The 25,605-nt window shown below is 37.4% G+C and overlaps 1 protein-coding gene across 1 annotated transcript in view; it reads left to right on the forward strand.

Moving 5' to 3' along the window:
* The window catches only part of LOC105621550 (ubiquitin carboxyl-terminal hydrolase 48-like), a 61,851-nt gene that overhangs the window by 34,824 nt on the left and 1,422 nt on the right, over positions 1 to 25,605 (forward strand). Inside the window, exons 15-17 of the mRNA XM_012203026.1 lie at positions 691 to 810; positions 3,784 to 3,909; positions 20,763 to 20,847. Of these exons, the coding sequence (XP_012058416.1) occupies positions 691 to 810; positions 3,784 to 3,909; positions 20,763 to 20,847 (331 nt within the window). The remainder of the gene's footprint in view (positions 1 to 690; positions 811 to 3,783; positions 3,910 to 20,762; positions 20,848 to 25,605) is intronic.

The raw sequence follows: 25,605 nt of genomic DNA on the forward strand, positions 1-25,605 counted from the left end.
CACACACACACACACACACACACACGTATGTGCGTGCGCGTGCGCATGTGTGTGTGTGTGTGTGTGTGTGTGTGTGTGTGTGTGTGTGTGTGTGTGTGTATGTATTAACGAGTTATACTGGCTCGTTCGGACGAGAAAAGAATTTTGTTAATGGGCCGACGTGCCGAGTCATCGAGTGTCCTGGAAGCGGTCGTCTTTCCAGATTAATTTTAACCGATAACGGCGAGTTGATGCCATCTCACGCATTTCACGATGTAATAAGTATTATTACGTCTCTGTTCAAAGTGACCTTAAAAATTATCTGCTTCCTTTTACGCAGCTCACTTTTGATTCACGTTGATTTAGAAATAATTGTGGAGAATTGCGCTTATATATGACTACTGAACTAAATTTTCTTTTCTAATATTTTTTTTCAATAAATATGTGAAAATTTTCAATAGATATTAATAGGATATTTTATATTATGATTTGCAATTACTTTTTATTTTTTATATTACGAAAAAAGCGCATTTTATGTTATATTTTATTGTTTACATATCTTTTATTTTAATATTTATGAAGACAAATAAGTAGGCAGAGTATTGTTAAAGTTTTATATAAACAAAGAATTATTATTCTTACAAATATTTTTTTTTATGGAAGAGTTATTTAGATGTGTCTTTTATTTATTGGATATTTCGGTTGTCACAGGTAACGACAAAAAAACCGAAGATAGCAAAGGCACGTCCCTCACGAACTAGGAGAAAATTAAAAGGATCTCATGAACTTAAAGTATCTTCTGAGATTACTTTGAAAGAACTTAAAGTAATGGTAAGTAGCTTGTTAATATGTTTAGTTATAATACCGATTTTAATCTTTAACTACCTCATAAGACAAAGTACATCGAGAAATGAATGATTTGATTATGGCAATACATTTCTAATTTTGCATAAATTTTGAACCTATTTGTTCTGTAGAAAATTGCATCCGATATAAATTCAGAAGAATCCAAAAACTATGAAGAAAAATCAGGGACAATTATTTGCTGAGCGAGATAGTCTCGCGAAAGAAATCCGAAAAAGTTCATCCGATATCTTGATCTGTTTGCGCTCGTCACCTGCAGAAGCGGATTCGGGATAATCAATCAATTTGCGGCGCAAGTATTTTACGGCGCGGTCTTATTGTTCGAACCAAAATGGGAAGAGCTGCGTTTGCCCGAAGCCGGCCGCCACCCCTCAGCCTGGCTATCTCGGTCCAGTTGTCCGTTCCCCGACTCGTGCTGGACGAAAGAGTAGTAAAGCGTAGTTATGACTGGTTAGCATATGCTCGGGCTCCGGCAGTGTGCTTAAACTATTAAGCGTATTTATATTGCGAGGCCATAGCCATCTCCTCCTCTTCTTCCCTCTTCTTTCTGGCGGAGCCACTGGCAAAAACCCGAAAGAGCATAAACCTCGCGCTAATAACAGGTCTCCAACTTCTCCACTCCACTTCACTCCACTTCGCTCTACTCAACCTTCCATTTGACTCTTTCTCCCGGCTCGATCTCTCTTCATCTCGCATATCTCTCTCCGTCTCACGCGCGATACTCTTCTATCTATTCACTGAGCTCTCCTTCGGGCGAATTTTTGTTCGTGTCTCTTTTATCCTGTGGAACACACGTCCCCTTTTAATATCCTCCCGCTATCGACGTCAATGGAAATACCGAAACCTGATCATTCTTTCTCATTTGCTGTCTCTTCTTTTTTTTTATAACTCTGTGTCTTTTGACTTGATTTCGTCTCTTGCTTGACGAAAGTCAACGATCAAAATAAATCATTCGATTGATCGAAATCATGCTTTAGCTACTACAACTCGTGAGAATGAAATTTTATCAGTAATGTTAAGGAAAAAAATGATACATTTTGAAAGCGCATAAAAGACGTTTTTGTTTCATTAGAAAATCTCACGGCGTCACGATTCAAGGGTGTCACTGTTCGCGGATTGGTTCTTGCGTTTGACAAAAATGCGAGCGAGTCACGCCGCGCGCTCGTTGTCTTTTTTTACCTTTGTACAAAAAGACCGCCAATAAAAATGTTTGAGTTTCATGGTCGAATGCAGTTATGTCGCGGAGCTAGCGGGCAAGCAAATCGGGACAATAGCGGCCGCCGTTGATCTTCGCCAGCGCGCGGGCATGCTTTACGTAATCGCGGTGTAACGCCTATGAAGTGACCGTCTGTAAATATTACTTTCCAGCACATTCCGTGTCACCAGTTCCATTTTTTCCCTCGGTACCGCTCGATCGCCTTTCTTACTCTCATTGCGGCACGAACGCAATGGCATCGGGACGAAAAAACGTTCGTCCACGCGGATAGCTCGTTCGCGGAAAAATGACGGTCGATAAAAACGTGGTCGAACGGCCGCGCCGGATTTTTCACGGATAGATTGGAAAGCAAATCGTACAAGTCATTGAAAAGAGAGAGGAGATCGTTTGATGCTAGCTCACGTTATCAATTGCAGACGTTGAGATTATATCCACTAGATAATTTGTCGCAGTTTCGGCTCCCGACAAGCGACGCAACGCGACGCGGCTATCAGGATCCGTAAATATCAAAAGTTCCTCAACCCCGAGGCAATTTGGTCTCCTGCCGTCACTTCGCAACCTTGTTAAACCCACCTCTATTTATCGCGCTCGTTGAGCGCCTTCCTTTAACGAGGAAGCCTCGAGGTTCTTTGACCCTGACCACCTCTTCTTGTTCTTCTCGTTCTCGTCATTCTCTTCTTTGTTGTACGAAGTCCGGCAGACATTTACGACATATGAGGATTGGTTTTGATGTAACATACACTCTCGATCTCGGACAAGATTCAGCGACAATAATATCCGCCACGACCTATGCCGTTTATTTCAGCAGGGAATAATTACAGAATAGAATTTATTCTCTTTATATAAAACTAAGAAGGAGACTTACAAACTTTATTCTTACATCACTCATCCGTACATTTCTCGTGTGTACTCTTATTTTAATTGTTTATCGCTCTACTTCTCAGCAAGGAATAATTTGATGAAAAGTAATTATTGTATGTCCAAGTATACACGAACAATCGTGCGTGTGTTTATAATCGTCTTTTTATACACGACGTCCGTCCCTTAGTTGCTTTCCGGCGCCCTCGCGATGCCTCTTTTCTCGTTTCTCCTCCTGGACTTCTTTGCTCGGCTCGGTTCAGTTCGACTCGACGATCGTAAAACAGAAACCGAGCTACACGTTCTCGCATCGATGCCGAGGACAGGCTAGCGGCGCAAGCTCTCCCTCCAACATTACGCGGGTTCCACAAATTAAGCAATTACCGGGACTCACGCTCGTCTCGCGCACTCTTCCACTTCTAGAATCTCAAATAGTCCCCCTTAGTTTTTCCGCACGGCCGCAAACTTCGCTCTACGAGTACTTTCGCGTTCGTGTATTGAAATATATTTTAGATGTCCTCGGGCGTAGCCAATCCTGATGGGAAATACAGAATACGTATTATTAGTTTTTTTTAACAAAAATTTATTTTTCTGAAAAGTTTAATTATATTATCGATTGATCGATGCATGTTAGAAATCGAAAAACTAATGAAGTCGCTTTTTTTGTTAACTTATAACTCGATTTGATTGTATAAGTGAATAAAATTAGAGAACAGATCTTTGCATAACGCATAAAGAAAATCAACTAAAATCTTTTATTTTATGGAAAGGAAGAAAATGAAGAACTTTGATTGGTTCATTTTCTTATGCGTTATGCGAGATTTTGTGTTCCCATCTTTAGATAAGAAAACTTTGTTTCCTTTCAGACAATGCAAATTTGTGGGGCTGGACCATACGATCAACATATAATGTTAGGAGAACACGAACTCATTGATGATAGCTTGAGCTTGGCGGCACTCGGGATATTTCCTGGAGCTTTACTTACATTAAAGGTAAGTTTCGATTTAAATTATGCTATATTTTGCTTTTATTTTTTATTTTTCTATAGAATCTTCTATTTATTTTTTTTATATCTTAATAGATGATATAAGGATATTACAAATTAATTAAATAGATTAAATCGAGAAAAAAAAAGTTGTATGATGAAACGATTGCCACCGAAATGAAGGAAATTAAATTGCGAATTTTTGAAAACCAACAGAAATCTTTTTTTGTAAAATTATCCATAGAATTATAAGAATTCAGGGATATAACAAATGTCTCTAAGCGTCCTCGAGATCAATCAAGCGTGCACTTGTGAAGTTTATGTTATAAATCTGCTTTCACATGCAATACATTGGTAATAATGGCATACATTGATGCATGGAGATCTCTTCGTTAAATAGAAGTACTTAGGATTCTATTTTATCGTGTTTAATGTTTTACGATCCGACGCGGCGCCTCGATAGTCCGCTCACGATGTCTTGATTGTCGTTACAACGATACGTTTGTTCCGCCTGACTAGCGGACAGTGACAAACAGATGCAATTTAGATTTAAGATCTAGCCACTGTTTCCCTTAAGTTCGAGACAATGGATAAGTAACCGGGACCGGCAATGACTTCCCAGATAACGACGCCAAGACCGGCGTTTTCACGCCGGGATTAACCGAAAATGCCTTATTTGAGATTAGAAGTGTTAATTGTCCTTTTAGCCTCGGGAGAATGAAGTCGTTAGAAATTGTAGCTTATCTATATATATATAGAGCCGCAAGCTCCGACGAATCGGTATTAATTCCGAATTCTGCATGTAAGTGCAAATAAATTTTTACATTCATACTCTTAGTTGATAAATTGTAAGAAAATTTACTTCTATAATTTACTTCTATAATTTACGGAACTGCTAGCTGTTGTTAACTCGCTGCATTGCTAGTCAGAGTCACGTATCTGATTTGATTTATATACGTGAGAAACTTGTGACAATGACATCGCTACCATACGTTTATCCGTGCCACATTGTTTTCGCACTCTTCGTGCGGAACGCTATCCAACCCTCACGGGTTTTTGCCGAGAGCAGCCGTTTGCGGAACGGCGTCGCGGAGAAAAATTCTCAATGTTCTCTCGTTCGGCGGAATAATTTCAGGATTCTAATACATTCCTCGGTTCACAGTCGACTGACTTTATGAAAGCAATTGGTGAGCTAAGTCAGCAAACGTTCAGCAGAGACAGAGTTTCGAAACCGTTAATCCAAGTCGCACTATTCTATGTTTGAGAAGAATAAAGAGGATAAGAGGGGAGAAAGAGAGAAAGAGAGGAAGAGAAGGAGATGTGGCCTCCTCGCTGGACTGGTTCACCGATTGCGGTTGCACTAGCTGCGAATTCTAATTGCTATCTTGCCTCGGAGAATCCAGTTTGGTCAACCTGCCAACATTTCTACCGATTGAAACGCTCCAATGGATTTTGCGGTTTTCAGAAAAATTTCTTCTCGCATCCCATCCCGCTGATTACTGTCGACGTGACAAAATTTTACGACAAATAGTTTATCATTCTGCTTTTTTGTTAGCAATTTAAATCTCATTGAAGAGTGATGAGCGCAAGGGAGTTGCAGGAGGAAGATTGGGAGGGCAGGGACCAAATAGCAGCATCGTACAACGTCCAAGGATGTTTTAAAAGTAAATTGTATATATAAACCTCATTGAAAATCGGTCATAATACAAATGTTTGATTTTCATTGTACGTTTTGTTCTCACATGGATCTCGTAGTTGGTGCTGCGGAATTATATATTGTATGGAATAGCAAGGAACTGTCGATTCCCGTGGTCAGAATATAACGACGGTGATAAATCCTGAAGCACGTCTAGCTGCTTTTAACTATCGTTAACCATAACGTGACTGAAAAGTACATAACGGGCGGGTAATTATTTGCGGTTATGCGAATAACCGTGGGCTGGCTCCCGATGTGCAAGAAGCTCCCTCGAGAACGAGATTGTTTCGCGAAATCTTCTGTCGTAAAATCCGCTCGTTCCCGGACGATGAACTTAATGCGACTCAAAAGCATAATCGCATAAACCGGAGTTAGGTTATTCTAATCGGCTATACTCGTACTTAAATCATATTGCTTAGGAAAGACTACTTTTTATTAGCCGATTGCTATATATTGTTTATTTTGTAATTGTCGAAGTTACTTAATTTCGGGATACATGTACGTAGAATGCATGTAAAATAGTTGAAACTCCAGGAAATTTTATTTCCTTATTTGATCTAATTTTTCTAAAGAAGCTGCAAAAGTACAATTAATTCGAAGCGGTAGAAATTGAAATTTTTATTCTTCTTGGATCCAGTTTTTCATTATTTACTTAACTTATGATTTAAATTTAATCTCACTATATATAAATATAAAAATTTGTGTTTTTTTTTGCTATAGTTAATCTAAACTAATATTTTTATAATAGTAACTTCAAAAGTTATTCACAAAGTTATCAGTTAATTACTGATTAATTATAGATGAAAAATACAATTTTTATATCGTTATCAGTCTAATTATAAGTTAATCAGCAAATGAAAACTCGGACTTTAGATCTGTCTCATGATATCAGACGATATATCGGAATTATCAGATATTCTATTCGCGGTGGATAGACTGGATTAAAGCGTTTCAGGCAAGGTTAGTCCTTGATTTTGCTACCGGTCCAGCACCATGGCACGCACAATGATCAGGATGACTTGCGGCGTAGATCGGTGATCGAGTGTCTCGCGAGATATCAGCTACCGCTCCGTCATCATCCGTGCAATAATTCAAGGTCGTCGGAGTACAAAGTTAATATATCTTGCCACGTATCTACATTATATCACTACCTTTTTTTTCGGCCGATCCGGTTGACCGAAGGAGATCAACGACATTACGTCGCGCGAGGTCGATCGTCTTACTCTTTTCTTTTATGTCACTTTCGCTCTCCCTACCATTCCCTTTCCACCATCCGGTTTGTTTGCGCGCTTTTATGAGCACGTTACACGTCATGATTAATCGATCTTTCTTCGTCGCAAATGGATCTCTCTTCCAAGTAGTCATTGTATTTGGTTTTGGTTGCGCCATGTGCCGTGAATGTTGTAGCTTTCGAAGCTCAACTGTAAATTGCGACTTGGAATGAACGTTCGAAATTCTTGACGCAGCTTGACGAGGCAGATTACATTTTTGTTCGATTCGCAATTCGCACGTTTTATTCGCACCTTTTAAACAAAAAGTGAACCGTAACCGTCGCGAGAACCGCGTTAGAGATAAAGATATTAAAGTAACGGCATGTGCCAAGCTATAATTAACGCACGACGAGATATTAATGAAGACACGTACATTCGTTTAGCTTTGATGAAATAAACGTCATAATCGAGGACAAGGACGATAAAGACGATAAAGAATAGCAACCAAGTTGTGCACAATGTTGGACGACTAGGCTGTTTTTGATCCACCCTTAATTTTTCCCGATTTTTTTGCAATTCCTCGTCAGACTGCTCTTCATGGCTGATCGACCGGGGTCTTTAGAGTCGGTCGGTCGAGTCTCCAACGGGCGGCACCCGCGTTTGATGTCGTGTGACGAATGTCCGCGTTGGACGCGCTCGCCTTCCTCCTTCTCCTTTTCCTCTTGCCCTCTCCCCCTCCCCCTCCCCGTTTCCCTGTTTCTATGCTCTTCTTTCTTTCGTACCCGCGTTTCGTTCTCGCGTTCTCCCTTCCACCCGTCCATTCTGCGATCCTTCCGACGCGGTTCATTCCGCTTTCTCGCTACAAGAGAGAATCCCGTATGACGAACTTGGTCGAGTCTCTCCCTTCAGGAGCGCCAACAGAAAATTGGAAACATTCGATAGGGCCCCCGCTACCGTTGCGGCTACGATAAAAAGATATGTGCCGCCGCTTCGCATCGGAACCGGCCCGCAAAATATGCCGATCCGTCGTGGATCCACGCGAAACAATCACGCGGTCGGGCTCTATGCGTTTCGCAGACCCGTAGATTTTCGCAATCTCCGGCTTCGTTTTAATTCACGTTTCGCCTTCGTCGACTTTAAAAATTAATTATTTTCTTGATTAAATTCTTATTCTTTATATTCATAATCAGTTTTTAATTATAAGACCGTCTTAAATAATATTTTAAATGCTAATTATCTTTATTATCTATTATTAGCGGTTATCTGAGTTCATTGCTTCATGACTTTCTTAAGACTGTAAGATGTTATGTTTTATATATATATATATATATATATAATGTGTAATGTTTAGGATAGTCAAAATCGACAGTGAATATCGATCTTAAATCCTCACTACACTTAGTAATATTGCAAATTTTTTGATTAGTTTAACAAGCAAATGTTATTATTAACGTGCGCGTGCATTTTCATTGATTTATCTGCCACTTTCATAATTTCTTTACATTTTATCCTTCTGTTCGAAAATGGACACGTGTTTATCCTTACTTTTCTCTTCGTTCCTTTCTGTCTGCTAACCGACAAACGAGGATCCCGTTTACACGGAAGGTTGAAGCAAGACCGTCCCGAGTTCTCTCCAATGGACGACAGTAAATGTGCCCTCTCGTGCAGGTAATGGCGACAATTATCCGCGTCGATGAACTCGGCATTAAAATCGAATCATAACAACCAAGCCTGACCGGCCGAAAAGTTATCTTTCTGATTCAACTCATTAGTCTTCAAGATCCATAAATCCTTATTGAATCTTCCTGTACAAACCACAAAGTATCCCACGTAATAATACTAGACGCGCGCGCGTTCGATGTCTATGATTCTTTTATAATTATCTTCGTCTCTGTTACATTTTTGGAAAAATAAGTTTTTTAAAATATATCAAGAAGAATAAGAAGAAAAAGTTGATGTATGATTAATAAAAATGAATATATGAACATGACGTTGATGAATATCAAAGTTTTCGCCATGACAAGGCTCTAAGAAATATATGCTTGTATATAAAATTAATGTAACTATATGTCTATATGAAGAATGCGAAAGTATATAAATAATAACCGAGGTGAGAAACAAGCATCGTTAAAATTTTTAATAGCGTAACTATTGACATCTGACCTTTCCGCACGGCATGTGCTAATAACAAATGGATCTAATGGGCTTTTAATTATTCGCCTTGGATTCGTAAAAATACATAATTTTTGTTCTCTTTGCGCTGATTTATCAGAAGGTTGTGTCATTGCTTTTATATTTATCGACGTGTAAAAATTTTTTAAAGACATACGCGTGACAATGAAAAAAAAAAAGAAAAGAAAAAAGACTCGGTGTTAGCGAACAGATCAAAATGTTTGTAGCTGGTTACAATGACATTGGCAAGGACATCGAGATATTACAACGTTACATTAATGACGATTATCATCGGCATCTCTTTTTTTTTCACCGAAAGACCGGTAGCTAGAGGTCGGTAGCCGTAACACTGTAATTATCACCCCTAATTATCGATGCCTCCGAAGATAAAATCGAAGAAAGGACTACGAAGAGTGAAAGAGGAAGTTCTTCGAGAGCTAGCTACGTAGCCCTTTTTTCGCATTCGCCAATAGGGTGACCGCAGTGTTTCGTCTCGCACAGTGGACCCTCTCAGAAATAAATCAATTAAGCCGATGCAGGCTCAAAAGGCATCGTCATCATCATCGATTTCGTTCCTGAATGCGTTGAAAATAATCGAGGTAGATTGCGGAAATTTCAGACGACGTAAATTCGTCGGCGAGAGAGTTTAATGAAGAACAGTTTGGTCGTCACATCACGTTTGAGACATTAGTTACGATAATTATAGCGAATCGCTCCTCATTTGCGCTTGCGCTGTTTCACACCGCTTTGCTTCGATACTTGATTATTACTTGAGATTTTGTGACATTATCTAATAAAAACGCCTTATAATCATTCATGAACTCAGCACCTAATTTACAATCATTTACATATCGCACATATAAGCTGTACTTGATAACGTTATGTTTTCTTGCGATGATCACCGATCCTGCTAACGGTGCGAAATGGTGAGAGCGTGGACCGTTCGACGACAGGTGATGCATGCCGTGATACGCCGGCAAGAAAGTGTGGCTTAATAGACGTTGAAGAATGAAATGGCACAAGAAGTTCAATATTGGCTTCTTCATTATCAGCCTTCTCCAGCGCTAGATATTGCGTAAGCTATTATTTTATATACATGTGTGTGTGTGTATATATATGTATGTATGTATATATATATATATATATATATATATATATATATATATATATATATATATATTGTATATAAATAATTAGTTATTACTGATACCGTAAGTCGATTTTTCTAGTAGAAAATGATTGAAAATGATATCGGAATCTCCGTGACCTCGGTTTTTCCCCAGCTGTCATCTTCGGCTCGTAACGTGTCATAAAATTCACGTGACACAAGATGAAAACGGAGATGGCTTGCATCCACCGAGCGGTAATCAATTCATGCTTCTCCGGCGAGGGATGGGAAGAACGAGGTGCAATGATTTGCTTGCGCGGACACACCCGCCCTGGAACTTCGATTCCTCCATGAATTTTTCGGGACGTTGCTCAATTCCCAGCTGCGTTCTATATGAGATTTGCCCTCGGGCATACGAGATTTTTTTCTCTCTCGCCCCGTTCTCCCTCAGGCCGCGGTCATCTTTTTTTCTTCTCTCCGCTTCGGTCACTCGCGATTCTCGCCTCCTAGGCTAGCCTAAGTTAATATTAATGGGGATATTTATGGCGTTGGGTCAACAGCGGTCGCGAATCGAACTACCGCCAGTGCGTTAGAGAGCCACTGATAAAAGAAAATCTGAAAATGCCATGATTTATGAGCCTGATTTCCCCTCTCCCTTCCTCTTCCACGCCGCCTCCGATATCTTTTGTATCGTATCGGGTTCCCAAACGCTGAATAAGTTATGATTGCAGCAAGAGGGCGGATGCTGCATTCTTATTTTGCACTGTATTGCGAATAGATATGTATATAGTACAACTATGTGCTTCGAATGAGAGATGTTCAAAGAGGATGGAGAACCTTCATGTGTTTTCGAGAGAATTTTCATACTTGATATAAATTGATAGCGAATTCGGTTAAACGCGCTAATACATGTTAAAGCAACTATATTGCACTGATCGCACTTAATTTGTGTAAAATTAAAATGCAAATATTTTGAATTATAAAATATAGACTTCACTTGACAACATAATAAAATTTATTGAAAATTTCGTGGTTTAATCTATTTTTATATTTATATTGAATATATTTTTATGTTGTGTACGACAGCTTTAATGCACCACTTGCACTAAGTGCATCAAATTGAATTTGCTATGAGATTTTTTTGTTAATACTGATAGATGCAATTATATCAATTGGGTTATATCAAAAGCGTGCTCGAAATAGAGAACGTCGATTTAAAATCCAAGGTCGATTTCCGTGTAGTGTGTGTCGTGTTTCCTGTCCACTTCAACCTTTCGCCCTCGCAATGGTAACAACTAAGCTTCTGTTTGTTGATACTGACGGTTCGCTGTGGCCGGCCAACCCACCATCGCGTCGGCGGGTTTAGCTTTCGGCTTCTCGGTGGCCTCTGCTTCTCTTCGTCAGTCGTCCTTCTCGATGTGTTCCCTCTCTTCCTGCCTCATCTCTCGTCTCGTCTCATCTCGTCTCGTCTCGTTTCGTCTCATCCCGTCCCGTCCCGTCCCGTCCCGTCCCGTCCCATCTCGTTTCGTCTCGGCAGATGACGTGAGGAAGAGCTACTCTTTTCGCAGAGGGACATGTGGCGGCTCCTGAATGAGGGCCTCCTGCCGCCAGAAAGAGAGCACATTTTATTACGTCGGTCTCGAAGTATTTCACTCCCGACGTCCATGAATTCCGTGTACTCCTCAGTGGTTCAATTAATCGAATTTCGATAGACGTGATGCTTCGTAGATGTTTTGGGATCAGTGATCTTTTCAAGAGACAAATTTTATGAAATACTCTTCTCGAAGAATTTAATCTCCAATCTTCATATCTTTAATATAAGTAAAATGTTTATATGAACCTTCACGGTTGTTGATGCATAAATAATATATTTAAATTCGTCGAGATATATATATATATATATATATTTAAAAAAAATTTGTCTTTTGAAAAAGATATAGACATTTTATTTACATTTAATTTATTCTTGGAGCCACGAAACCTTTTTTTTAAATGATTTTTTACATATTTAACGTTATTTTAACTTCATACCATAAATCTCTCGGAATGAGGGAAATTGAATACTCGCCAGTTACAGGATTGTTGTCTCTCACAAGGCTAATCGAGATAGATCGAAATGGTGAAAGGACAAGACTCGGTTACATGGGCTTCCGTGCAAGCTTTCTTTCATCCCGCATTCGGAGTGCATGGAGTTACGGAGAGATATTTATGGAAACGCGTACACGTGTTCCCACATACGCTTCAGTTTCTATGTTTGGCCGCGCGGCTAACCCTGAATTTCGTCGCTCCCTCTTTATGGCGCACGCACTTGCGAGCCGTACGGTATGCCAGCCTCTACAGGTTGCTCCTTCGAACAAGTGGTCTTGGGTGCGTGCCGATAATACCGGACACGTGGATCTCGTTAATCTCAACTGCGAAATACTTTAAAACTCTTACATGGACCGCAAGATCCTCCTTAATATGATTTTCTATTTTAAAAATTTATGAAATTGTTGACACATGATTCCTATATATTGACACTACTTTATTGTTCAAGATATAATTGAGAGATCATTCTTTTTCGTAATTTTGTTTAATAATTTAAATATTAATTAAAAAAAACACATCATATCTATATGTATTTGTTCGATAACTGTTAGACCACTAAAAAGAAATTTTGTTATTGGTAGATTGCTAGAAACAATTAGTGTTCAAAGGAACGATTTTCTAAATGTATTAAATTTTCTAGAACACGATTTATGCTGTGATAAACTAAGAAATATCGAGAGAAATGGAGAAGATATAACTTTAAATTTAGTCTGTAGCAGCATGTGATCGAATTAGCAGACAAATCGTATGCGAAGGCGTTTCACTATTGTAGATGACATGGAGAGTGGTGGTCGGTCCATGCAGGGCCAACCGGACAATCCATTCTATAAGCGCGTATGCGTCGCCTTTCGAATCGCGGGAGTCGCTGCTTCGAGAGAAGGAAGATTTGTTCCCTAATGTAGTCACTGAGCCTCGGGAACGACTCGGAGGGGTTTGCAAGTAGGCGTCTAGAAAGTGAGTAATGCTCACGACAAACGCAGCCCCCATGAGGTCTAGTGTGGCAAGAGAGGAAGAGAGGCTGACTTAAGCGAAAGAAAGAGAGAGAGAGAAAGAGATGCGAGCTCCGTAGGGGTTGGCCCGAGAGAAGATCCCTGCAGATAGGGTGCTAAGCGACACGCTAAGACCACCCTGGACTATCCGAGCGTTTCCTCGAGGGGTGATTCCGCCGTTCTACTCTGTCTCGTCGTCTTCATCTATCTCTCTCTTTCTCTTGCTCGTAGCCGCGAGACTAAATCGCGTTCGCGATCTCTAACGTTCTGCAATTTGCCAGTTCGCCTCCTCTTCTACGTTACTTTGAGCGGAGAATACTGTATCGCGGGAAATAGCGAGATTGCTATTGGCATTGTTAGGATCGATGCGCAACTAAGAAATAATAAATATCATAATATTTATTGAATTGAATTTTTATATTTCATTTATAGATGATACATATATGTATAATTTCGTATGTTAATTGTCTCTAAGGTCACAATTCGAGTTAATGTCTTACAACATTGAGATTACATTGAGGAGACATTATATTTCAATACTGCATGACTTATGTCACGACGTGCACATATTTGACATTTACTCGGTAGAAGTCCTCGCGCAACGCGTGATCGACGTGTTGCTCAATTTCGACGAGTCGGGAAGCGCAGTAACGAACACGATGGTAAAGAGGACGGTGCCCGATGATGAAGGCGGTCTTTGTCCCCAGCGGAAGCATGGTCCGTTCTTTATGGACGTTGTGGCCTAAAGTGCCACGTCCGCGATGCTTCATTCGCCCGATTGGCAACATATTTTCTCCTGCAATGTGTTCTCCAGTTTAGGCAGTAATCCATATTACACATTCTATCTACGAATTAATCACGTTGGATTCTTATCTCTGTTATTACCGATATTTGTAATATATTTCGGTCTTGTGCTTTTCCACTATTTCACAAAGTTTCAAGAAAACTGTAGCATAGCTGCAACAATTTAACACGGATTATAGATTGAAATGCAAACATGGTATTTGTTATCAAAACAGAAAACTTGAATTTATAGATATTATAATATAAAATAAAAACTATATTTCTCTGCGAAGGAAATTTCCTGAAAAAATACTACACTTTAAATTTCTTACAGTGAAGTCTCACTCAAGAGAGTGAAAATGCAACCACCCCTGAAAAAAAGTGGAAATATTTCACTTCTTAAAAAAAGAGTGACAATTTTCACTCTTTTTAGAGAGAATTTTCACTTCAAAGGAGTGAAATCTCATTCTAAAAAAATAAGATTTCGCTCTCAAAAAGAATGAAGATCGTCATTTTTTTTTTCAAGAAGTGAAATATTTTAGATTTCACTGCAAAAAATTTAGAGTGTAAAGTATATGTATTTTTATAATCAAATATATACTTGCAAAAATGATTTGAATATTCTGGATTACGAAAGCTTGCAAAGTCTGTGATTATTCTATTTGAACGATAAGTTTTTATACGATCAATTATTGCATGTTAAGTGTTCAGATTTACCTATACATATTAAATGAGTAAAATTCGTTAAATTATTACATTAACAAGTATGTATATGAAATTGATACGATAGTATCAATAGTCTTCACGTTTACAACGTTTGGAGATCGCATAACGTTCAGCGCTGTCAGGTTTCTATCGGGATTTAGGTCAAACGTCATCGTGTTATAAGGAACGAGTTGGAAAAAATTCAGAAACGAGCGAGTGTTGGCCTAGCCCGTTATCCAATCGAGCGGAAAACTCATCAGTCACTTCTCACACAACACCTCCGCAATGTTAGTGACCGTCTAAAAAGCGTCCCTCCCCGCGTAATCTCCACTTCCTTTTCTCTCTCTATCGTCTACAGTCCTCCTTTCTCTCTATATATCTTTTTTCCTTTTATTCTTTACGTTTATATCGACGTCACATTCGCGCTATCATGCTGCGATGATAGATATCCGGAATTACATTCGCGTTGTTTTACAAGAATCATCGATATCTTGTGTAACGGTAAAGAAAGATGATAAAAAATAAAAGAAATACATTTCTTGTACATTTTGTTTAACATTCATTTAAGATATAATTTAGATTAAGGATGTTATCCTGGAACTCCTAAAAGACACCTTGCAGTTGTGTTGAACGTTTTGCTTGTATTTTATGATGTCGGCAGGGCTACTGCATCTTTTCCATAGTCGGTAGACATAGAAAGGGACAGTATTAAGACATTCGCCACGTAATGGCTCCGGTCTACCGAAAAGCCCTTGGAAATAATTTGAATAATTACCGACAAGTTTTTCATCGAGGATGCTAAACAGCCGTCTTTCTCGGCCTTTCGCGAAACGAAAAACAATGCAAAATGCCCTTAATTTATTTAAAAGACCTTCGGAATACTATTTTTTTTTAATCACGCCCGTTAATGATACTTACCTTCGTTTTCATGATTATACTAAATATAAAATAATTTCGACTTTACAACGCACAAAATTACATTCTCATTTCTATACAATGACTTTAAATAGATGAATGAAGACGAGTTTTCTTATATAACTTGCATATATAATTATGCCATAATAATAATACAAAAGCAAATGTTTACAATTTCAAAGACATATTTGGATAATTTATAAATATAGTCTTTTGTCATATTAGGACAATTCTTAGCAGAATGTTCCGAGGTTCAAATATTAACAGACGTTGCTTGGAATCCCGTGGAGCACGTACGGTTTCTATTAAAGACAAGATACTCCCTTTTCGCAAAACACACGAGTGCCAGTGGGGATGACTCGAAGCAAGCCCTCGGTAATAATTTCTCCGCCGAATTAGCGCCATAAGTTTGGCGCCGCGACAGCCACGGAGACAATATTAATCTACTTTGAATTTATGCAGTCCGCGGTTTTCCACCGACCTAGCTTGTATTAAGTCTTCTCATAGCTTTTTCTCGTTTTTCTATCAAAATCTCCTCTGACATTAAAGTTTTCTTTGAAAACAAATGAACTGACTATTAGCAGCTTTTTTTTTAAATTCCCGTTAATCGATCACTAATACTTAGATTTTGTAAATAAATATATCATTCTTAATTCGTACATATTTCAATATTTTGTCTAGGATTTTTATTTATTTATTTTTTCTTTGGTCTTGTAGATATTTAAAAATGTATGTGCAAAATATTTTTCCTGTTTTTATTTATTTATTTTTTTATTTATTTTTTTTTAGAAAAGATATGAATTTTTTATTAAAAATTGTAGAAACTAGATGCACTGAGAGAATTGCCGTTATGTCGGTTTATTAACTCTGTGGCTCGTACTATTAAGACGTGGTTGAGCAAGCGGAGAAGGAGGAGGTAAGATTCACCCTCTCTGTGCAGACAGATAAATAACTCAGGACAGCCTGGGAATAACTTAAGACTTCTACTCTAATGATACTTGAGTAAATTCAAAAGATATTCGTAACGATAATGCTTGATATTCCATGTATGTTATGCCTTTATGAAATATATATATTTAATTTTATATGTATATATATATATATATATATATAGATATAATCCATACAATTATTATTATTATTATTATTATTATTATTATTATTATTTTATTGTGTATAGAGAAATTATAAAGCACACATAAACGGTGAGGCGCCAGCAGAACTACTATTACTAATAAGCCTTCCAGAAAATGAAACGAATTAATTAAAAATTATGTATAATAATAAATATAATAAAAAAAAGGAAAAACATATACATTTGTATGCGATATTTTATTTAATGAATATTTTTTTCATATCATCAATTATAGTTAATTCGAGGCACTAATCTCATAAATTATCTATAATGTTAATTAACGAATTATTCTTCAATGAAATAAGACATATTTCATTCATCTGATTTAATTATTTAGTATGATTACAAGATTCTATGATTTTTTATGATTAAGCTTTAATAATAACTTTATATCTATTGATAATTTCCGCGTCTATCCTGTTCTCTGGATTTTTTCTTTTTGATCTCAAACGTCCCAGCGCAAAAAGTCGTGCGCATTTTCGCTCTCTAAAGCGATGTTAGAACACGTAAAGCATGCGATAGCCCGGTATCTCGATCTTCGCGAAGGAAAAAGCGCGCATGGCAGCCGTACCTTAAACCGTGCATTAACCTGGAAATAAACGGGGGATGCCGTTCGACGTAGCACATACATTATGCGCCGAACTGCGCCGCGTTCCAGTACTTTTATCTTGCGAGACCGTCAGCTCGCGTCCGGGGCATTTCTCTCGATGAGTCCCGGCCGGAAAAAAAAGTTTTATGTTAAAGCCGAAGACCGCGGGACTGGGCTCGCTGCCGGGGATTAAGACATTCTCGGGCTAATAATTTTCATGCTCGGCCATGAAATGTTTTGTCCGTGTCCGCCTTTCTTGCTTTTCTTACGCATAATTCACGCCCAGCCAAATGTCGCGGACGTGTGATTCGTGTCGCACTAGGCCACAAAAATCAACGCCCGAACCGGGCGATAATTAAACGACCCTTCTTCGCTCGTCAACGAGCAATTATGACGTTTTCGGATGGATCCGCGAGATTTTCTGCGGACAATAGGTGTCAGTCGGGAAGAATGTAACGCCTGGAGGTGCACGGTTCGAGCCTCGAGTCTACAATTATGAGCCATACCACGTCGGGGCGAGTCTCATAACGAACTCACTATATTGCCGAGCATTTCAAAACTGGCCTTATACTCGTATAGAGAGAACGCTCTTTACCTGGTTTCTCCCTTCCTTCGTCCTCCTCTTTACGCGCTCTTGCCGTGGCCAGTGAGGGACGAGGGAGAATGTGCCAGAGATAGGAAGCCCGAGAATAACGTTTAGCGATGAAAGAAAGGAACTTCGGGGAATCCGTACCGCAGAGATTATGCATTCCTGCTGTCAGTGGCCTCGATTGAAAGCGTCGACGATGATGAAGTAGATGATGTAGCTTTATAACGTTAAGCGATCGCTATGATTATGATTGAAAATTATTGTCGAAAAATTTTGCGCAGCCCAAGAATTGAGACAGTCAATTTTTTAATTGATTTTAAGAAATTTTAGAATTTTTTATTAATACTAATATTTCCCGTATAATTAGATAGGGAAGACCGAGGTTAGTTAACTATAAGGATAAGTAGAATAATCGAGACTATATTAAAAACAAAACACGAGACACGTAAACGTGTCTGAGCACGCAGCAGTGACTGCAGCTAGTTTACTGTAACATCTTGTTGCGAACACATCTATGATAGAATTTATGCCACAATTTTAAAAAATCGTATAAGTAAATATTTTTATTCTTAAAATTTTTGTTTCACAATCGCATATGATTGTCTGAGATATGATTTCTATTTAGTTAGATAATAAGTGTATTTCTTACTTAATAAAGTTCAAAAGATTTTTTTGTTATCATATATTGTTAATGTTTTTAAAAAATGAACGGATTGGAATAGTAGATTAACCACAACTGGAATTATGATTCATTTAGTAACAACTCTTATAGTACTTACTCAAAATTTTATTCCTTTTAAGAGATTTTTCTCAATGATAATGTTATAAGTTTAGTTTCCTCATATCCAATCTCGAAAATTAAGCTCATTCGACGTGTTTTTGCACGAAATGAATAAATTTTGCAAAAATAAGCATTGTTTTGCTCTGCGAAGCGAATGCTTTAAAATATATTTTTATAAAAGTTTATTAATATGTAGCCAAAGATGTAGCTTAAAATACATTAATCTTTATTTTAATAATCTTAGTCGAATTATCCCGGTCCCGGGACTAGTTGAATCAGATGGAATGCATTAGAAAAATGCATTTTTTTTTCATATTAGTTATCAGTTTTCTCTTATTATTAAAATATTATTAGGTAGTCAAATATATGCAGTAACTAGTGTAGAATTCATTTTTTTCGATAAGTCTCTTAATTTCGTCTGTAAAAATTCGAAACTGAAAAATGAGTTTATTAATCCCGGTCTCCCCTACTTTAGTAATATGTAAGTTTTATTATTATTACGCGTATTTATTTTGTTATATATACTCTAAAGTTGAATTAATGGATAATAATTGATATCAAATATATTGGATAATCAGTGAAATTCAATTGAAAAAGAAAAGAATTTGAGAATTACATATACTTAATTAAAATACCGATATTTGCACGTCAGTTCCAATCATCAATATCATTAAGTGTACACTAAGACGAGATTAGCTAGGGTAGGAATTCCACCTTTTTATTGATTTTTTTAAATTGAATTTCATTATGAATTCACTAATCCAATGACATGGAACTGACATCAGATTATCTACTAATTCGGATTTAGAGAGTATTATCTATTAATTTATTATAGCATAAAAACTCGATTAATTTTCACTTCACTTTTAAATATTTTTCAAGTATCGATAGACTAAGCACAGAAAAGTCTAGGAGCTTTTATTGGGGGCACACGCTGCAACTTCACGCCACGATTGTACTTTACACTACTTACCCCTAATCGGTCTTGCTTTATTTTCGTAACCGCATTGTATATTCATGTTGCCTTTGACTATCCGCTCCGATCGCCGCGATGATCTCTCATCGTGGCGAATCTCTGGGATCATATACTTGAAAATAAATCACATTGCACAGAGGATGCTGCGGCCGGCAGGAAACATCGACCAGATGTGAATCGCTGTACCGACGTCGCGCGAGACACGTGTGTCCAAGTCATTGGAGAGAGAGATGACACCCGCTATATTTAGTTCTATGGGAAAAAGGGGTTTCAGAAGCGTAATCACACCTACGCGTGTGCTGCTCACTCGAATTCCCATACCCACTTTTTAAGCGATTAGAAATTCTTTTTTTTTCTTCTTAACATGATGTATGTAATTATATAATATCCAGTATGTAACCAGTTACAGTTCTTTTTATTTAGGATTAATTCTATTGTATTAAAGAACGATATCAGATTTAAACTAATTAATTAATTAAGATGATATTACAACTAAAACTGTCCTCGATATCGATGCCTCATGTAATGTTATAAAAATTGATTTGTTAATTTACTTTTTTTACGTGTTTAAAAATTAAATAAGCGACGTAGAAGTGTTTATTTTACTTCCACATCTTTTTATGCGTTCTATGTTTAGTGTGCAATAATAACATTATTTTACGTTATAATATGAACCGTATGTATGTATCGTAATAGTTTATATTTACACGAAATGTAGTCGTATAATTATATAGAAGGACGCATAGATTGGTGGATCACATATGCTTCGAGAAGACGCGTGGGAAGACGCTGTTATAGCCGTTGGCAGCTGTTCACACGTGTATCCGATGTTCAAATTTAATACGGATCGTCTTTTGTGTCTTGAATGTTCAAATAAAACAATATAGAAAAGTTTTGTTTTGTATTATATCGCTTTAATTAAAAAGGTCAAATTATTATTCATTACGAATCACAAATATATGTATCATGTATAATATAATATAATACACGTTTATATGTTAAAGAATACATTGTTCTGACCTTTTAAAGCTGATTAATTAAAGCAAATAATTTGAAATAAAAATAAGAATTTTGTTGTTACGACTGTCATTAGTAATGTATTGTCAAACATCTATGATTTCAGATTGATTCTCCCTTAGAAAATGAAACCGATGTCGAGTCCGATGCCCACAATTTCGATTCTTCATCGCCAGAGAAAGGCTTCAAGGGTGAGTAAAAACAAACTTTTTAATCTACTTTCCTTTTTCTCTTCTTCTTAATGGATGTTTTAATCCATTTATATATATAAAGGATATATAAAGTATACAGTGCATGTATATATGTATGCACATGTATATTTATTTAGCATGTCGTAAGATGTGAATTAAGTTTCAAGATATATTACTCGTGGCGTTATAGTAGCTCGAAATTACGATTACTCGTTGCTCTCGTTTGAGACTCGATGTGCGCAATTATATGACTCGGGATAAGTAAGATGATAGTTGCGATATGCAGACATATATCATTTATAATACTATAATTTCGCGAAAGAGTAGAGATTTCTCTCGCATAGCCGGAGAATCGAAGGCGACGAGGATCTCCGGTGGGAAGCTGAAATTAAGGCATTCGTCGTGGATACACATACACCGTATACACGAACGAAGCCAATCCACTTAAGGCGCCTCATCTCTCCTTCACCCCCTTTACTCGCGCCAGGGGTGGTCGGCAAGGTTTTGTTCTCGAACAAAAATCTGACAAATATGCCGCGATTTGCCGAAGAATGGAGGCGAAGTGCACCATCCTCGTCCCGTTTCCCTCCTTGGCGGAGTAACTTCCCCCCCAGGGTCCAAGCAACCCACCCTTCACCCTTTTCCCTTTCTTATTCTCTCCCGTTTTCCCATTCTCTTAGATTTCCGTCTTCTCTTCACGATCCCTCGTCTTCTCCTTTTAAGAGACGGAGGAGGAAGAGATGGAGGGCAAACGGTGACTCTTAAATTACTTAGACCGAACAAAATGTAACAAATGACTGCGAATCGAGCCACTTATGCGATATTGGCCCATCACTACCATCCACGTATATTGATATGTCGCATTAGGGCTAGCCGACACCCTTCGCCATGCCGACTGACTATCTCTCCGTTTCCCATGTTTCGTTTCCGAGAAGAAAGAGCTTTCGTTAGGGGCTTCATTCGCTGTGTAAACAGACTATCCGTGATCCGACTTGTTCTCGTTAAAAAAACTTATTTTCGCTAATTCGCTCTGAGTCTCATGATTTTCCGATGTGTTCGAACAAGATGAACGATGCAGTCGATCTTTAAAAAATAATGGAAGAGAGAGTGTAAAGCAGCCGCTGTTCCGGAGAGTTTCTCACGAAAGATCTGCGGTTTTGGGCCCTCGCCGAATATCAGCTTCTCTTTTCCTGCCCGCGCGCGCTCCTCGCCGAGTCCTTTCGTTATTAATGGTTTTCGCGAACTAGGTTCATTAAGGAGCTCACGAAACTCCACAGCGCATTCATGAGAGCGCCACCCCTTCCAGTTCTCACGGGATGAGAGGTAGATGTCGGGTACGCGCAAAGTGTCGAACGGGATGCTCGTGTAAATTAGTATAGCATATATTATCTTCACGCCTTTTTTCTTAGTTTATTTTTGAAGTGTTTTTATCGCTGCCATTTTTTCAGGCTAATATATAGCTAATATATAATACAAATAACGTTATCTAAATTAAAAACGAGCATAAAATAAGATATATACTGAAATTAATCTTTTATTTTTAAAAATTCTATGATATGTTTCGGACTTTACTTACTTATCCTCTTCAATCATACAGAAATTAACTTATTATATATACCTAATTATAGCACATGGATAAATTATAAATCGAATGTCAGGATTCCAAATGGCGTCCGCATATACAACAAAATTCTTTCAATAGATCGCACATATTTCGATTCTTCCTTAACTCGTTCTGATTCGGATGCTTCTATCGTTATTAAAAGCAACGAATTTCTTGTCAACGGGAAACTCATTTATAGTCACAAGAAAAATGATTAAAAATCGTATAACCTTGAATCGTATAACATTTCCCATTCAATTCCAAGTATATAAATTATAAAAATGTGTTAAAAGTTGAGGAAGAAAATCTATATAAATAAAATGTAACGCTTCACATAAAATTAGTTGTGTTGTTAACAATATGTTGTCCTGATGGCTGCCTTTGTCAGGGCAGTGCCCTCAGGACAACATATTGTTTACAGCACAGTCAGTTGTGTCAATAGCATAATCGGAAGAATCGAAATATGTACGACCTATTGAGAGAATTTTGTATATGCGGACGCCATTGGAAACCTTGACATTCGATTTGTTTTTTCATGAGCTGCAATTAGGTATATAAATTAGTTTCTATATGATTGAAAAGGACTAAATAAAGTTCGAAACATATCATAGAATTTTTTAAATGAAGATTAATTTTAGTGTACATCTTATTTTATACTTGTTTTTAATCTAGATAACCTTATTTGTATTAGTTGCTTTTAGTTTACGAATAAGTTTTATTTTATTTAATTTAGATATAACATCAAATATTCTTGTTTCATTGTGTTGTTACTTCTACTTCCATGTCATGTATTACTTCCTAGTATTATATGAATATTTTACATACTAAATGACGTTTTTTTTCGTATATTTCTTTAATATTATAACGTTTAAAAATGAACATTCTAAGAAATGTTAAATATTTTACACACTTCATGTTACGACAATATTAGAATTATTATAATTATTATAATTATTATGAAACTTTATATTTAATAATAAAAGTAGTAAAAAGCATCCTTATTAAATAACTGTCTTTCACGAAAGCGAATATTATACACGCGATGAAAGAGATAACGCAGAATTGCCGGAATGACGGATATTGAAAAAATCGCGATAATTTGAATGAAGACATTAAGACGTATTCGTTGCTCACACTTGCAATGGCAGAAGCAAAGGGCGATACACCTGTTATTAGTGCGTTCAATTACGCGCCTCAGGCGCGAATTATATGCGCCGAATTATGTAAAAAAAAAGGCATCACCTTCCCTGACTTTTTCTCCGGCTCTCTCATCATTTCCTTGCTACCTTCGGCACAGGCTGGAATTATGCTAGAGCACGAGGTAATGCAATAATAAGTATAAGTTAGTCAGAAAACGAGGTTCTATGAGAATAAAGAAGATGGTGAGAGAGAGAGAGAGAGAGAGAGAGAGAAGAGAGAGAGAGAGAGAATCTTCAGTATCTGCTGACTTTATCATTCAGGACAAGTCCTAAGTATGCCTACTGTGCCATGAAAAGAGATAATAATAATATTTTTACACTAATTGATAAAATTATAAGGGTCAGTTATTGATATTTTTACTGATTATATAAGTCAGATCTATTTGTATCGCAATATACGATATCTCTCGAAGATTCTTAGTGTTCTTGAACGGTGCTGACATTCGCACATGCTCCACTGTCTCAATTCTCGGCTTTATTGGTACGTAAGTGAATGTATTGGTGCGTCGTGATAGCTGACGGAGAGCTCAGAATTGTCCGTGGAAATTCATCTCGTCCGTGGATCCGACATGGCGTAAACGCGTCGACCGCTCGCACGTAGAGCAGCGACTTGGAGGCCATCGCCGCTCTTTTTTGCTATTAGCTAAGTATACCGCCTCTGGCTTATGTTAAGCTTCGGTAATTATTTGTCACAGTCAGCTACGATGAAAGACAGACAGAAGAAGACGTGACGAGGCAAGGGCGAAGGGGAGACTTTCTCTCTCTCGGCTCTTTAGCACGATAGAAAAGAGTCTCATTGATCGCAGTACAATTAATTCTCTCTTTCTACATCTTTACGTTTTTTTTCTCTTCTTTGTTTTTAAATATTTCTTTTTATGTATCATGAAAGAGACATCACTGATTAATTAGGCTTCTTTAATTGCCTATAGATATTTTATGAATAAAATTATGAATTTGCTATGCGTTGAATATTTGATAAATTATAATGAATTTAAATTATAGTCATAAAAGTATTTATAATACATTAAAAATGCATTTTTATTAATTTATATAATTTATAACGCACCCTTCGAAACAAATCATTTAATTTTACATTAATTTGAATATACCGTAAAATGTAATTTGCTATTCTCTCGATTTATTTTTATATTACTTAAATATTTCAACATAGCTTTTGAGACATTCCTTGATATCATATATAGCTTAATCTCTTCTCGTTGCATTCTCATCCTGTTCGCATCCTGCAGCACATTTGCCTCCTCCGTCATTTTCGGCACGGTTCTCATTCTTAATGTGATTTTAAGCAGCGCTACTACCAGACTAGAGCATTTCCGTGGCTGCTTGTAAATTATCTACTTCCATTCGTTTTATCGTCTCATGCTTTACTTCTACGAACAAAACATTATTAAGACGATTGTAAAACATGTTATTAAAATTCGTTAATTCCATCCTTCAGAGATTGATTTATGTTTAATCTTATAACTTTTAAATATTATTCTTTCATTGTACTTGAAATATATACTTTGTGTCTTTAGTTTATTTTACTTTACAAGGAATGCTCTTATTTTTTATTTCGCAATTAATTTTCTGCTCTAAATTAACGGAAAAGAATAATTAATTTCTGCTAGTAAGTATTTTATTACGAATCCACAATCCGTAGACGTCAATCAAAATCGCTCTTGCGTTTCCGCATTACTTTAGGAAATCATTCTGTGGATAGAGACGGACGAAAGGGTAGATTCTATTCTCCGCATAGCGTGCGGAAAAATGTTTCACGAGAATCAGTCATGTGTAAGGCGTTTCATCCCACACATTTTGTCAGTCCGACTTGTACAGACGAACACGTCTACAAGTCATACAATCGTACATATACAAATCTTGATGGGATCCACCCTCTATGAAACAACGAAGCCAGCTTTGATCGACTCGCTTGGCTTATTTTCTATAAAGAAAATT

The sequence above is a fragment of the Atta cephalotes genome (genome assembly GCF_000143395.1).
Source record: "Atta cephalotes unplaced genomic scaffold scaffold00002, whole genome shotgun sequence".
NCBI lineage: Eukaryota > Metazoa > Arthropoda > Insecta > Hymenoptera > Formicidae > Atta > Atta cephalotes.